General features: G+C 49.8%; 1 protein-coding gene across 1 annotated transcript in view; it reads left to right on the top strand.

Moving 5' to 3' along the window:
* Nucleotides 1-1,959: 1,959 nt before the first annotated feature.
* WWC3 (WWC family member 3) overlaps nucleotides 1,960-15,676 on the top strand; it is a 100,593-nt gene continuing 86,876 nt past the window's right edge. Inside the window, exon 1 of the mRNA XM_054581043.1 lies at nucleotides 1,960-2,259. Within this exon, the coding sequence (XP_054437018.1) occupies nucleotides 1,979-2,259 (281 nt within the window). The 5' untranslated portion in view covers nucleotides 1,960-1,978. The remainder of the gene's footprint in view (nucleotides 2,260-15,676) is intronic.

The following is a 15,676-nucleotide window of genomic DNA, read 5'->3' on the forward strand; positions in this document are numbered from 1 at the left end:
TGTGACATTTTGAGATGACATGATGCCTGGGAGGGCCATGTCAGGTAGTAAGGTGTCTGCAGGGGGTCAGAAGGAGAGGAGAAGAGGAGGCAGCGGCAGCCCTCTCAGCCATAAATCATGCCAATCGGCAGGGAAGATGTCAGAGCACTCCCTGGAACTACACAATCGCCAAGTATTTGGTTTTTTGATACTCTCCCCACTTTCCCTTGGACATTTCATAACCGTCCAGGTTTCACTAAAAGGACTCCAGTGATGGAATTTCCGGCATATAACAGGCCGGGGGGGGGGGGGTGTGCAGATACTTGGGCAGCAAGGGAGTTTCTGTGTTGAGGTGGGAGGAGGGGGGGAGGAAAGGCCTTCCTTGGATATGTCCCAATGAGCAGTTTCCATGCCTTCACATTCTTCTTTTTAAAAACAACTTTCCCCTTCTAAAAGTAATATTACTATTTTACAAACAATTTGGAAGGTAAATAATTAAAAAAAATCATCCCTCTGAAGGAATGCAAATGACTGTGAGCATTTTGGACAACTTCCCTCTGGTCTCTTTCCTTAGGTATCTCCGTTCGGATCCCCGTTGGAGTTTTTACTAGATAGTTTTGTGTCACTGTAACAGTTTTACAACCGCCGTGATAGTTTCCTGCACTTCCTGACATTAAGTCCTGCGGCCAGGGATCTGGAGCACTAAGTAGCTGGGGGTTTGGAGCAAGAGAGAACCCTAACTTTGGACTTCAGTTTCCCAGCCTTGAGACGTGAGTGAAACATAAATTATCACTGAGGTTTCGTGTTTTAGGAGTCGTCCTGGCTTCCTCCCCAGCAGGGGCCTACTTGGGTCTCTGCTCCAACTGTGGGATCCTCCAGGCTGGAAGATGGGAATGCTTAGGGCAGGTCAGGGGGCCTAGGCCCACAGTGGGGATTCGGGATAAGCCCTTTTGGGGCTCTCCAAGGGACACCAAGTGGCCACCTGCCCAGCTGACCACTTCCAGGTGGTCCTCCCTGCCACACCCAAGAGGATGGGCCTCCGGTTCCTCCTCTAGCTACGACCTCCCTCGGTCTGCCCTCGGGGGCTTTACCACGTTCGTGAGACCACCTTGGGTATTCGGGAGACCCAGGGCACAGCTCCCCAGCGCGATAGGGCAGAGGGGAGGACCCCAGGCTTCGGGCAGTGGGTGAAGTGAGGTGACCGCCCTCTCCCCCGGGAATTGTTTGGGCCCCAGGAGTCGGCCCCAGGCAGGCCGCGCCTGCAGCCCGGGTGGGACGCCGTCCTCCCGGCCCCCCTTCCTCTCCGCGGTGGCCCGGGGGCGGACGGACGCGGTGGCGCCCATCCTGGCCCCCGTGCGGTTTCCCGGCGAGGCCCGAGGAGGTGGTGGAGCGGGAGGGGAGAGGGAGGAGCGCGCGGGGCGCTGGTGGGGAGGAGTAGCAGCGGGCGGGGGGAGAAGGAACAGCGGGCCTGGGCGGAGGAGGAGAAGCGGCGCACGGGGTGGGGGCTGGGGGTAGAGGAGCGGAGAGCGGAGGAGCCCCGGGGGAGACTGGAGGCGGAGCAGCTGTGGGAGATGGAAGGCGTCGCAGCGGGCCTGGGACCGAAGCAGAAGGGGGAGGGGCCGGGGGCGGGCCGGGGGCGGGGCCTGTGAGCGCCCCCCGCCCCTCGCCGCCGGGCAGCGCCGAGGAACGAAGATGGCCGGGCGCGCCGCGGGAACTGAGGAGTCGCCGGCAGCAGCGGCAGCGGCAGCTTCAGGGTTGTGACTCCACGCGCGGCAGCGACTCGAACGACCGGAGCAGAGCGGGCCGCCTGCGGAGACCCCGACGCTCCGCACCAGCGGGCGGCGGGCAGGCGCCGGTGCACGGGCGCCGGGCGGAGGATGCACCGGGCGCGGCGGGCGGCTCCCCGCAGCCGCCCCCGCGCCTCGGGCGCCGGGCCTTAGTGCTGGCTGAGGAGGCGGCGCGCGCGGGGCGGCCGGGCGGCGGCGGGGCCCGCGCCGTCATGCCGTGGTTGAGCGGCGGCCGCCGGCGGCGGCGGGGACAGACGCGCGAGGCCCCGCGAGAGCCGCCGCCGTCCGCGCAGCCCCCGCGGGAGCCGCCGCAGCCCGCGACCCCCGCTGTGGTCCCCGCGCCCCCCGCGTCCTCCGTGGCACCGCTGCGGGCCCGGGAGAGCGCCGAGCTGCCGCTGCCCGCCGGCTGGGAGGAGGCGCGCGACTACGACGGCCGCGTCTTTTACATCGACCACAACACGCGCCAGACGTCGTGGATCGACCCCCGAGACCGGTAAGGGCGCCGGCGGGGGCTGCGGGCCCGGGCCACGATCCGGACGCCCCATTCCTTGGGCTCCGGCAGAGGCTCGAGGACACAGGGAGGTCTCCGGATCTGGGCGACGAGCAGGGCGCCCACACGCCCCCATCTCCGGGGCTCTGGTCGAGGATCGAGGCGCCTCCTCTCCCGGCTTCGAGCTCCGGAGCGCGGAGCCCCAGCCTCCTCCCGGTCCCCGCCGCGGCGGACACACTGACTGGGTTCCCTCACGTCACCCGCTGACCGGCGCCTGGGAGCTGGGCGCCTGGAATTTCCTCTCCCGGGGCTGACGGATGGCCCTCTTTTCCTTTTTCCGCCGCGGCCTCGCCCATCCCTGCCGGGCCTCTGCGGCCCACCACCCCCGGCTGTGGCCCCGCAGGCACCCCGGCCCCGCGATGGCCAGATGAGCTGTCACCTTGGAGCACAAACGTGCGCCCTAGCTTGGTGGCGTGGGCTCCTTGTCTGGCGGGCTCAGCCTGGTTTCCATCCAAAGACTGCTGCCGGTCGGGACACCTCCGGGGTTCCCAGTTCTGTGGGAGTTGGGAGAGCCTCTTCCCAAACCGTGATGGTTAGTTACTCTGTAGCGCCTTAAACATCGAGTTAAAATCCTGATTGAAACAGCCTTGTGTATTGTGGCCAGAATGGATTATGATTAGACCCAGATGCTTTTGGAAAAATCGAAAAACAAGAGTTGGATTTTAGGTTTCCTCTTTGTGCAAGATATGAATAGGGCACTAGGCTGTCTTCTTATTTATGTATATAAACCCTATGGAGTCAAAAACGGATTCTTGCCTTTAATGAAGTCCGTGTAATGATGATGCTTTTCTTAACCCCTTTCAATAGTTCAGCTCCTTTTGGAGAGGCGCATTTTTCGTGGGACTGGGAATTCTGTTGAACCCGAGTGTTTCCAGTGGTTATCTGATATCTTGTCCTGTTTGGAGCAACTTCTGTCCATTGCCTGAGTGCCAGAAAGGAAATATACTCCAGGTTTCCCAGTGATTTTAAGACTTGAAAAGGCCAAGTGTGGTGACATTGCGCCTGCTTCCTCCTACCTGCACAGGAAAGGCAGCGCTGCACGGCACTAGCGTTTGAAAATAAACGTTGGAGGAGGGAAGCTGCTGAATTATTGTTTGAATATTTCTCTAGGTTCAGATAGGGAAAAAGAAAACAAAGCAAAACAAAGCAAAAGGACTGTGGTTCCCTAACATTCTCTCTGAACTTTGCAAACTCTGAACTCAGAAACTTAGATAATGCTGGCACGCTTTTATGGGTTAAAAGGATGCTTAGTTATTTTGAAAATCAGGTGAGATCATATTGTAATTTTAACCAAAGGCCAGAGCCACAGCTGTTTGATCAAGCCTTGGATGGTTCTGGAATTGCTAGAACTGCTTGGAATGTGGTGCCCTTTTATGCTCTATGTGTGTTAAAAACCCAAACAACTGGAAAATGAACCAATTAAAAATACCGTTTTGCTTAGAAAAGGCTAAGGCTCATTTTATGAGGGTAATATAAAACAGTTGTGGTTACACTGGAGTGGGGATTCATGACGAAAAGTGTAAATGTAAGAATTTCCCTTTTTATGGTGTGACCCAGGACCCGGGGAAGCAGATCCTACACAAGTCAGCTTGTAGAACCCTCCTTTCCGCGCATTTCATGCACGTTTCCTGTGTCTCTCCTTCCAGAAGTTTGTTACCCAATGACATTCTCCCCGTTTGCAGACATCGCTTATGTTAGAGATTTTTAAAAAGTCTTGTTTCTAGTGCTCGCCTCGGCAGCACATATACTAAAAAGTCTTGTTTCTAATGCTAAAAAGTGTCGTTTGAGTGAACAAAAGTGGATATTTTACATTTTTTGTAAAGTAAAAACATGTGTATACTTTTATGAGACATTGTTTTTATAGTGAGTGAAAATTCAGCAGGGGGACAGCTTGCACTTCAGCTCCCATAATACCTTGCCCGAAATATGTATGGAATGTTCGGCAAGCCACAAACATTTAAGGGGAGTCTCTGAAGGGTGTAAATGGTGTAATAGTCATTCTTCTTCTTCTTTCAAAACAGAACCCTGCCGATTTTTATAGGTGACCGGGTATCCTTTAAAGTTGGAATTGTTTTATTATATGGAAAAAACTGTGTTGGAGCATATTTTCTCCATGTGCATCTGACAGTTAAAGCCCCTTTTGAGTCGCCTTTGATTCACACGATCAGAAAACAGTGCTCAAGAAATGAGGACTTTCCCCCAAACTGCTTCCAAAGACAGAACTGACAGGAGAAAGGCAAATAAATAGAGTTTTAAAGAAAATGAAGAATGAAATTGAAATTATGGAGGAATTTCAATGTAGTAGGTTAGGGGCAAATTATTGCTGACTTAAAACACTTCATATATAATTTAGCATGAACTGTAATAGCATAAAATATACCGCTGTAAGCAAAGTATCTGAGGGCCAAGGGTGGTAAACAATCTCTTCTAGAGTTTTCTATTCATTCCATTCATTGTTGTGTTTCTCAGCATTTGATATTGCCAGCTCAGGGCGTGTTGGTGAATTATTGTAGCTGTACTTTCTTTTTCAAGTCACAACAAAGAGGTTGCAAGCCTAAGGAAACATCTTTACAGATGTGGCTGTAAACATCCCACTATTTTCAAAACAGAATTCTTTTAGTTTCATGATCAGCCCACTTTAGGTTTAAATTTACTATCTCTGCAGATCAGTACTGTGAGTATAATTTTCATAGTTTTTGGAATTGTACCCAAAAACTTCTTAAAAAACAGAGTTAATTCACCATTTCTGTGGCTGGTAGTTTCTGTGGGTGAGTCTTAATGGGGTTTACATGAGTGGCACATATGTATTCTACACATATTAACTCCAAGTTCAATGTCCACTTTATAAAAAGGTATTTACCATTTAGGTGGAAAATATGGGAAGAATATTTTTGCTTCCTTTGGAAAAATTCAGTGCCTTCGATGGTTGTGTAGACATACGTGTGCTTCCGGTGGGGTTGTGTCGATGTTATCCTATAGATGGACTGGGTGGTTGAAACTTTGTTCTATTTGCCTTAGCTCATTTATTTTTATTTTTTATTATTTATATATATTGTAATCCTCACCCAAGGATATGTTTATTGACTATTTTTTTTTCTAGAGAGAGAGGAAGGAGGAGGCAGGGAGGGGGAGAGAGAGAGTTAAAGAGAGAGTGTGAGAGAGAGGAGAGAGAGAGATCTGTGTGAAAAACATCTATCAGTTGTATATACCCCTACTGGGGATCGAACTGGCAACCTAGGTATGTGCCCGGCCTGTAAATCAAACCTGCAGCCTTTTGGTGTATGGTACAACGTTCCAACCAACTGAGCCGCCCGGCCAGGCTCCCTAGCTCCGTGTTTATTGCACACTACTGGAAATGCCAACCGCGAGCAGCTGAGGAATGGGGACCATATCACATTTGAGATCAAAGCAGGCGGCCACGATCGATGATGGTGGAAGGCCCAGAGGGTACCACGGCAGAAGCTTCTAGGGGCCCATTTGTTCACGTGATGGATTTGCCCTGCGCCACGTAAAGGGATTCTGGGATATTAAAAGTCCTTTGGACAGGTTATTGCTTTAAGGAGAAAACAATCCTTCGTTCAGGGATTTGTCAGGTTGGAGCCCCACCGATCAGAGCCAGATGACATCATTGATTGCTCCCTTCTTGGAACCCTTATTCAGTATTAATTAATAGGACATTTACTATATTTACCACGCAGAGTTTATTTTGGGATTATATAAACGTCCTGATAAACTAGTAATGATTTCTTAATTTTTCACTTACAGGTAGTGTTTGTATGAACGTGGAAGAGTGTCTTGATTTTAGGAACATGGGGGTGGGATCCTGGAAGAACGTTCTTCCATTTAGAGGAGCAACAATCACTTCTTGGTCTGTTCTTGGTCTAATATCTTTCTTTTTCTTTCCTTCCTTTTCTTTTTTAAGTGAATGGAAAAGTCATTCATTTCCAAAAATAGCTCCCGGATGTTTGGAAATCTCTAAGTTTCCTTTTCTTCCCTTTCACTCTGATTTTGAAAGTGGAAATAATGTGCTTCACCTTCTCTGGTAGGTTCTACTTCAGGAGCCCTTGGGTCAAGTGACATGTTAAAGGTCACCTGGTGAGCCTGGCAAGCTGCTTCTAGCCCAGGTCCTTTTGCTAATGTTGGCTGCCTTTCCAATAAATTGAAATAAAGTTAATCTGATGGGATAAAAGCAGAGTTAGAGTCTACTGAGTTGAGCTATCCCCCTTAAAACCCAGTAAAATGAAGAACTATTTCCAGAGATTCTTGGCCTCCCGTGTGCTGGGATGGTAGATGGAGATGTTTGTCTGGGAAATGAGACAGACATAGAAAATGAAGACAATGCTAGTTACCAGGTGCTATTATCAGCTGGCGATGGCTTCTGGGAAAAAGAGGGAGGGCTCATTTGAGCTGGGGAGGGGTCTTTATTCTCATCCATCCTCCCCTGGATTAAGGCTTTCTCGTGCTTTCTCCGCGTTGGAGAAGAAAAGTGGGAACGTGAGAAAAGTACTGGAGATGAGGAAGTGCTGGCTGTGTTCAGAGTAAATGAGGGGATCAGAGAGTTTGACCCACAGCCCTTATAAGGGAGTGAAGAGTCGGGCAAGACCACACATAACTTGGAATCCTACAGCGTTGGGGTTGGAAGAGCTAGGGCTGTCCTTGTTCAAACTCGTCATTTCTCACTTGAGGGCTACAGTCAAGGGGTGCGTCCTTCCGGAAGTTGGAAGGACAGGGACTTGAGCTGTGCCTTCTAACCAGGAACTTCCACTGTGCCACCCAACTGTCCAGCCCCTACTCCCTCCCTCCCGCCCTCCGTCCCCTCACTGTCGCACAGCCTCTCAGTCGCAGGCACTCTTCCAGGGTTCAGGACTCCATGTGTGCACCAGCGGACAGTCCCCTACCTCCGTGGGGCTTACAGTGCGCTGGTGTCTTTCTCCCTAAGGCCTCACCATGCTGCTGCTGCCTCCCAGTTTCTCCCACTGGAATCCCTTGGGTCTGTGGTTATGGTGGACATAGGTGGAGTGCTCACCATGTGTCAGGCGCTCTAGGCATCTGCATGGATGCTTTTACCGAAAGCCCACAATGCCTGCACAAGTGTAGGTGGACGGATGATGAAACTAGGCCAAGGGAGGGTGACTTAGTGACCTTGCTTCCCATAGCCAGTGAGGGGCAGCGTCTGTCCAACGCCAGAGTTCAGCCCTCACTTGGCTAGAGAGATCTGTGCTCCTTGCATGGTGTAATACCCACCGATTATTTTTATCTTGCATTCAGTGTTTGCTATTTAACCCCTCCTCTGGTAGGTAGAATGACGCCCCCCCCCCCAAAGATGTCCATGCCCTAGTCTCTGCAAACTGTTAATAAGTTACCTTCCATGGCAAGTAACATTTGTAGGTGGAATGAAGTTACGAATGTTGAGATGAGGTGATTATCCTGGATTACCTGATGGGCCCAGTGTAATCACAAGGGTCTTTACAGGGGGAAAGCGGAGGGTCAGAGTCAGAAGAGGAAATGTGACGGCAGCAGCAGATGTTGGGAGTCACGTGGCCGTGCAGGCAGCGTCTAGCAGCTGGAAGAGGCAAAGACGTAGATTTTTCCTTAGAGCCTGGAGATGGAACACAGCCCTGCTGAGCCTTCGATGTAGCCGAGTAAAACTGATTTTGGACTTTGGATCTCCAGGGCTGTGAGAGAACACACTGATGCTGTTTTAGGCCACTCGGTTTGTGGCAGTTTGTTACAGCAGCAATGAGAAACTAATGCGCCCCATGCGATGGTTTTCAAGTGAGCGTGGGAGCATTTGGTCAGCTTGGTGTCTTTGATAACAACCACAGTAGCTGATGTTTACTGTGTGCTTAGCAGGTATCATACTAAGCGTTTATATCCATTTCTCCCTGGTGCCTGACAGCACCCCTAGGGGTCCTCATTTCTTGTGGATTGAGCCTGGAGTCTTGCTCACATTAGGCACCAAGTGAGATCTGATGAGCTAGCCGAACGTGGGATGGTGGGCGGGGTGGATTTCCTAGAGAAGAGGCCAGTTGGAAACCATCAGCGGTTTTCACAGATGGTGATGGGCCTGAGCTAGAGAGATCCGGGGCACTAGGCCTAGAAAAGGCGGGGATTATGTCAGAGGAATTGTGAAGGCAGCAAGAAGTGCCCAGGATTCAGCTGACGCTTGAATGAAGGCAGGTGGAATCAGAAGGGGGTCAAGGGGATCTTGCTGACACCTTAGGAGGAGCCGAGACTTACCAGGGGTCAGCCCGAAGGCCTTCTATTAACCCCACTCGTAAATCTTCACTGTTTTGGCTGCTGCGGTTGATTGTGTGCGTTTAGGGCCTTGGCTACATAGAGAAGTGTGTTGAGCTGCTCACCTTCCTGTCTTGTTCATGGGCAGTGCCCTAAAAGGTGGCCAGACTTGGGCAGGGGATCCTCTGGAGCGGAGTTCTCAGTCTCGACGCTGTTGGTGTTTGGGGCCGGGAATTCTTTGTTGCGGGGCTATTCTGTGTAGTGTAGGATGTTCAGCAGCATCCGTGGTCTCTATTCAAGTGTCTCCAGACGTTGCTAAGTGTCCACTTAGCGGGGGCAGTATGGCCTGGTTGTGAACCTCGAACTACTTCTGTCTACGTGGTTACAGCGATTCATGTTTAGGAGCTGAGTCTGTTTCAAGCAGATCGACAGGACCGTTACTGAGCTGTTACGTAAGAGAGGGGGAGACCACAGAGGCTTCTTGCGGTGTGTCCATGAGGAGTGGATGTTAAACGTGCTCATATGGAAACCCCTGGATTTACTACACCGCAACCAGTGGTAAAACCAGCATATGGAACTTTGGGGCTGTATTGTAGTGCAGGTGTATTCTTCAACTTTTAGAATATTCTCCATTGATAGGTAGTTCCTGAATGTCAAGTGTATACACACACACAGTGGAACAGAAGAAAACGAGTCCGCGGCCACTTCAGTGTCTGCAGCGACCCCGAGAGCCGGCCCGGCCTTCCGAGCGTGCGCGGGGCGGGGGCAACGGCAACGGTCTGCCTGAGATGCCCCGAGACATGCTGATTCTTTCTGCCCACGAAGGGGCCGTGTGAGGGCCGCCTCCGCCTCTGCTCAGAAGTCCTACGAGGACAGGGCAGGGGTGTCTTGAAAAGCAGCTGACAGAGCTGTGGGGTCGCCAGCCGTTTCCATCCGGAGGGGCCTTTTTATTTCGTTAAAGCTCAAGGGGCTGAGGGACAGAGGGAGGGAGGAAGGGAGCTGGCCAACTCCTAGGGGACAGGCCCTGCCGTCTCCTGGGTCGGTCAGGAGCCAGGCTGGAGATCTTCCGAGGGACCCTGGGCACCAGCCCCAGTGCCACCAGGAGACAGAGCACGGCCGACACGAAGACGTTGCCAGGCCGCGTGGCAGTTGGGCGGGACACAAGGTAGCCATTGCAGGAGATGGATTCTTTTTTGCCCTTGGGAGCTCCGTGTGTGGGAAGGAGCCCTGGATGTGTGGGTGGACTGGATTTGCCCTGAAAATTATCGCCATGTCTTCGAAACAATTGAGGTAGAATTCACGTATCATAAAATGCATGGTTTAAAAATATACAATGTAGTGGTTTTTAACATATTCCCAAGGTTGTGCAACCGTCGCCACTATCTACTTCCAGAACATTTTGAGCGTCCCCAAAAGGAGCCCTGTGCCCACGAGCAGCCACTCCTCATCTCCCCCAGCTCCTGGCAGCCACTAGTCTGTTCTCTGCCTCCGCAGCTTTGCCTGTTCTGGATTTTTCGTGTAAGTGGGGTCATGCAGCCTGCGGCCTCGTGTCTGGCTTATCCCAGTCAGCATAATGTTTTCGAGGTTTATCTGTGTCGCAGCACGGATCATGCTCCATTTCTTTTCCTTGCCAAGCACTGTTCCACTGTGTGGCTAGAACGCATTGGGAAGCCGCCCTGAGGTGCCCTCCCTGTTGAGGCGTTCCCTGCAGAATACAGGAAATAGCTATGTCTTGGATTCCGTTATGTCAACTCCCAACTGTTTTACTCACAGAAAAATGACCATTCACATGTTTACAATGTCAAAATATAAACATGACCTCGTGGACTCGGTGGAAAAAACGAGGTCTGGGCCGGCCGTGGTCAGCTGTCTGCTCCGTTCGCAGGCTGCTGGCTTCGGATCCTTGATAACCAGGCCTGGGTCTCCCCACCAGGGCAGTCGCAAGGCAGTCGACCTGGCCTGGGACCGTCAGGTATCCCGGCACCCTCTGCCCTCAGGGCCCAGGCAGCCCCATGTTTTAAGCTCTGCCGGGGATCACAGTGTGTAGCCAAGAGTCGCAAACATTTTGTGCCAGGGCTAGTGGAAAAGTGATATAGGATGTGCTGGTGTTTAATGGAATTGAAGTTGGAAATCTTAAAATGAGAGACTGTGAGATGCTTAATCGTTTCTCTGCAGATTGGGCAAAGGTGATTATTTACTTGTCAAGGAGAAGGTGCCCTTGTTCTGAGGACCAGCTGGACAGACCTGCCCTAGGGTCGTGGCTGTCACTTATCTGACTGGGCCTCCTTCTAACTTCTGGGAGCTTCGCTTTCTTCCCATATAAACTGGGGCCCATGTGGGCTGTGACGAAGGCCCAAGAGTGAGAGAGGCGGTGCGCAGAGCCTGCGTCCCCCGCACCGCAGCCCCGGCCGCAGGGCAGCTTGATTTTTAGAAGTGGCAGTTATGTCGGGACGGGTGGGCATGCTTGGACGGAGCCTGTGAGGGTTTGGAATGGGGGAGTCACGGGCCTCCCGGCCCAGGGCGACTGGCAGAGCTTGCTTGCAGGTCAGAGGCCAGGCCGGGGGCATGTCCCGCCGCTCTGCCGGGCTTCGAGCTCCAGGATGGGGCTCGGCACTCAGAGGCCAGCTCAGGGAGGATCTAGCCGCAGTGCTCACATTCACAGCCTCCCCTCCATGTTTCTTCTGTTTCAAAGTGTCCTTTGTGCACACTGGCCTACTTCTAACAGAAAATTAAAGTTTTTAAAGAAGGGGTGATGCTGTCCTAATAGTAGGCCCTTACAAAGCCTATTGTACTTATCCATGAAGTTGAGTGCACTGCGTGTGACTGATCAGCCAAGTGATGCAGCCAAAGCATCGTGATGAATTGGCATCATGGCGTCCAAAGAGCTGCTTTGAGTTTTCCTTTGCAACCAGCCATGCTCATCCTCTTGCTCTCAACCCTCGGTTGGCGCCGTACACCGATGCAAGATGTGCTTGGAACTGACTGTGGGTGCCCTCTAAAATGCTCAGGCCCGTAGGGACCTGGGGTATTGTTTCTGTCACACAGGGCTCCATCGAAGCGTTCTTGCCGTATGAGAATGACACCGTGCTTTGTGTCCTTCTGGCCCCTTCTCTACACCTCCTCCCAACTATACGTGCATAAACCCAGACTTCGGTTTTGAGATTTTACCTGAATGGGATTACACTATCAGTCCCTTTTCTGAGACTTGCCACTTTCACCGAACGATATGTGTAGGTGCTCTTTCCACCCTCAGCACACACAGAGCTACAGAATGGTGACTAGTTAACAATACTGTAGTGTATATTTGAAAGATACTAAGAAAGTAGATTTTATAAGCTCTCATCACAAGAAGAAAAATTTTTGTGTCTGTGTGTGGTGATGGATGCTAACTTATTGTGGTGATCATTTTGCAATGTGTACATCTATCAAATCGTGTTGTACACCTGACATGAAAATGGTGTTGTATGTCAATTATATGACAATTTTAAAAAAGAAAAAAGAATTCACAGATTTACCACCATCCTTTTTATTTTTATTTATTTAAAAAGTTTAAAAAATATATTTATTTTAAAGAGACAAGCGGGGGGGGGGGGGGGGGAGAGAGAGAGAGAGAGATGTGTGAGAGAGAAACATTGATCAGTTGCCTCCCATACATGCCCTGACCTGAGATGGAACCGGCCACCCAGGTGTGTGCCCTGACCGGGGATTGAACCCGCAACCTTTTGGTGTATGGGACAACACTCCCACCAACTGAGCCACACCGGCAAGGGCTACCACCATTCTTTTTTTAAAAAATGTATTTTTATTGAGGTAAAATTCACATAGCAAAATTACTCATTTTAAAGTGAACAATTCTGTGACATTCAGTACAATCACAGTGTTCTGCAGCCACCCCCTCTGTCTAGTTCCAAAACATTTTCTTCTCTCCGAAAGGAAGCCCTGTGCCCATTAGCAGTCACTCCCCATCCCTCCTCCCCACCCCAACAACCAGCAATCTGCTTTCTGTCTCTATGGATTTGCCCATTCTGGACATTTCATATCAGTGGACTCACACGATATATATGGTCTTTTTGTGTTGGGCTTCCTTTACTCAGCATCATGCTTTTGAGGTTCATCCACGCTGTAGGGATCTGGTTCTGTGCTTCTGCTTTTGGTTTAAAGCAGGGGACACACCATCTTGTGATCCTAACTGAGGGCAGCTGTGCGAACTTTGCCCCCAGAAGCAGCCGGCACCCTTTAAGAAAAATGAATTGAGCATCAAAGGAAAGAGATCGACTTCATTTAGTTTTTCATTTGTTACTTTGAAAAAAGAGAGAAGTGTAACATATTTCACGTTTCTTTCTAAAATTAGGGACAGGAAGCCAAAAAACTAATGTGTGCTAAGACATCAATGCTGCAATGGAGTCTAATGAATCATTAAGCTCACCTAGCCCTTTCCTCAAGGAGGAGAGAAGGCAGGCCCCAAACAAAAGACCTACAGAAAATAGCAACCCAACGATGGGACGAGTCAGCCCCGGAGTCAGGCTGGGACAGCCAGCTCCTACCAAGCCCCCCGCATTGCTCGCGGCACCATGAGAATGGCTGCGCTTATCGACAGTTGACAAACCAGTGTTTGAGCGGAAACTCTTTCCCAAATGTGATGGCTGACCCCAGGGGGCCTTGGGGACAGGGTTTTCCCATAGCAGCCCAGGGGCTGAATCCAGTCCCTCATGTTTATGCACAGCCTGCAGGATAGGAATGGGCTTTCTGTTTTTAAGTGGTTGAATAAGAATCCAAAGAAGTGGAGTAAGTACTTTGTGAATGTTATATGAAACTCCAGTTTCAGTGTTGGTAAATAAAGCTTTATTGGAGCACAGCCATGCTCACGTGGTTATTGTCTATGGCTGCTTTTGTACTGCAAGGGCAAAGTTGAGTCACTGAACAGAGACCCTGTGGCTACAAAGCTGAAAATATTTACTATCTGGCCTTTTAGAGAAAACAGTTGCTGACCCTCGATCTTAGGAAAATGCAGGATCTAATCAAGGTACCATTGGTCAGTGGGGGTGGTGGGCTGAGGGGCGCAGGATAAGAAGATCCCATAGGGAAGTCTAACCAACTAGGGAGAAGGGGCCCAGAATCATAAGAGCCAGCGGGCGCCAGTGGGCACCAGCGGGGGACCTGTTAGTTTGGGGACCCTCAGTAGAAACTTCTCCCCACCCCCCAAAGGATGTTGCATCTGTCATAAGACATCCAGGGGAAGTTAGATCACTTAAATAACAGGCAAATTAAGACTGCTTTATATAATAAGGCAGGAAAATAACCACTTTTAGAAAGACTTCCATTAAAAATAGTTGGTTCTGGAGATCTAATTGTGATTATTGGTAATGTATACTTGAAAGCTGCTAAGAGAGTACATCTTAAGTGTTCTCACTGGAAAAAGAAATGATGTGATGCCAGTGTTAGCTAGTTACAGTGGTAATCATATTGCAACAAATAAGTGTATCAAATCAACACATTGTATCCCTTAGACTTACACGGTGTTATTCATCAGTTGTATAATTGTATCTCAATAACGCCGAAAAAAACACACAGTTCAAAGCTATGGTTTAATTCTACAAAGAGTTTTAGTTGCTGGGAGAATCCAGGTGTAGGAGATTTTGGAACAGGAAATGTGTGGCGGCTCTAGTTCATCCTTGTTCTTTCAGCAGTTGAGCTGTGTACCTTAAGAATATGTCTTTAGAAAAGATTGCGATATGCTTTTGGAATGCCCATATAATGTCACAAACTTCTGTGTTTAGAAACTGGTGTTTTTTATTATTATGCAAAGAAAAGGTGGTGGGTAGTTGCTTTTGAATGGCTGTGTGGTTTGGGATCTAAAATGATACGGCTCTAGCACACGGCGGCCAACCCTGCAGAGTTGTTTCACATTGTGACTTTCCTTCAGAAGCACCGCGACACCATTTTGCACGCTTCACAAGGCATCTCGGATCACCCTGTGCTTGATTTGGCTCAGGTCAGTCCCAAATTGTCGTGTCATTAATCTCGCTACTAAAAGCCAAGGCACCAGAAATCAAACCCTCCCCCCTCCAATATTATAAACCTCCAAAATGTCACCATGCAGATGGCATATTGACAAAAATGTCAAGGATTACCAAAAATAGCTTCCTGAGTTCACATGTACTCAGGGGAGAAGAACAGAGTAGCATTTGCATTTTAAGTGCCACCATGGTGGCCAGAACCAATAATTCCTGTTGGAGCAACTCCCAACCCTCAGCTCTATCTCGGGGCTTTAGACATGCTTTCAATTTTTAAATAAGAACTCATGTATGTATCATGGCTTTCAAATTATTAATAGAATTCTTTTTCTTGTGCCATTTAATACCCAGCTCCTTTAAAAATATGGATCACTATACAGCTTTATATAAACATGTAACCAATAAAATACTTGTTTTTCCTGAGTCATTGTCAACAACTCGGTTCTAAATCCAGTGCCAGCTCAGTAAATATTTGGAGTCCAAAGTCTGCATTTCCTTCAGATGGGCTAATTTTTATCTTGTTAAGTAAAGTAGAGAAACATATCACTGGCTTTTCATCTGTTTTGGGGTGGCTAGTAGCCACTCTTTCAGTGGGTGGAGCAGATGCCATCCCTTTTTGCGCCATTGAAAATGATACCCTAGTATATCACTTTGGGGACAGATGCTACTTTTTAAGAAATCATTCTTGGAGTTCTAAAACCTTGTGGATTAATCCCAACCGGGTGGTGGGGTAGGAGCAAGAGTTAGCCTTGGATTGCACAGCAGGGAGTCAGTGTCGACGGAGAGGCTGTGCGTGGCGTGAGGGGAACAACGCGATGCCTCTATGTCTTTCCTCTCTTCCCTGTGGTCTCTGACGTGTCAGGGGTGTTGGTTGCTTTACCTCTCCACCTGGCGCTAAAGGAGGTGCCTTTGCATGTGCCAAAATACTAAAATAACTGAAAATTGGGAAATTTTCCGTGAAGCAAATCAATGACATAGTGGGACGACAGGCGTATATATGAGTTACTGGAATTGGTTTTGGGAAGCAGTTGGCTGGTGATGTTGGCAAAGCAGGGAGGTGTTAAGAAGCGGGGTTTTTTTTTTCTATCACCAAAAAGGCAGTCCTACAT

The sequence above is a fragment of the Pteronotus mesoamericanus genome, unplaced genomic scaffold, assembly GCF_021234165.1.
Source record: "Pteronotus mesoamericanus isolate MK-2021 breed Mesoamerican mustached bat unplaced genomic scaffold, CSHL_Meso_final contig_65, whole genome shotgun sequence".
NCBI classification, from domain to species: Eukaryota; Metazoa; Chordata; class Mammalia; order Chiroptera; family Mormoopidae; genus Pteronotus; species Pteronotus mesoamericanus.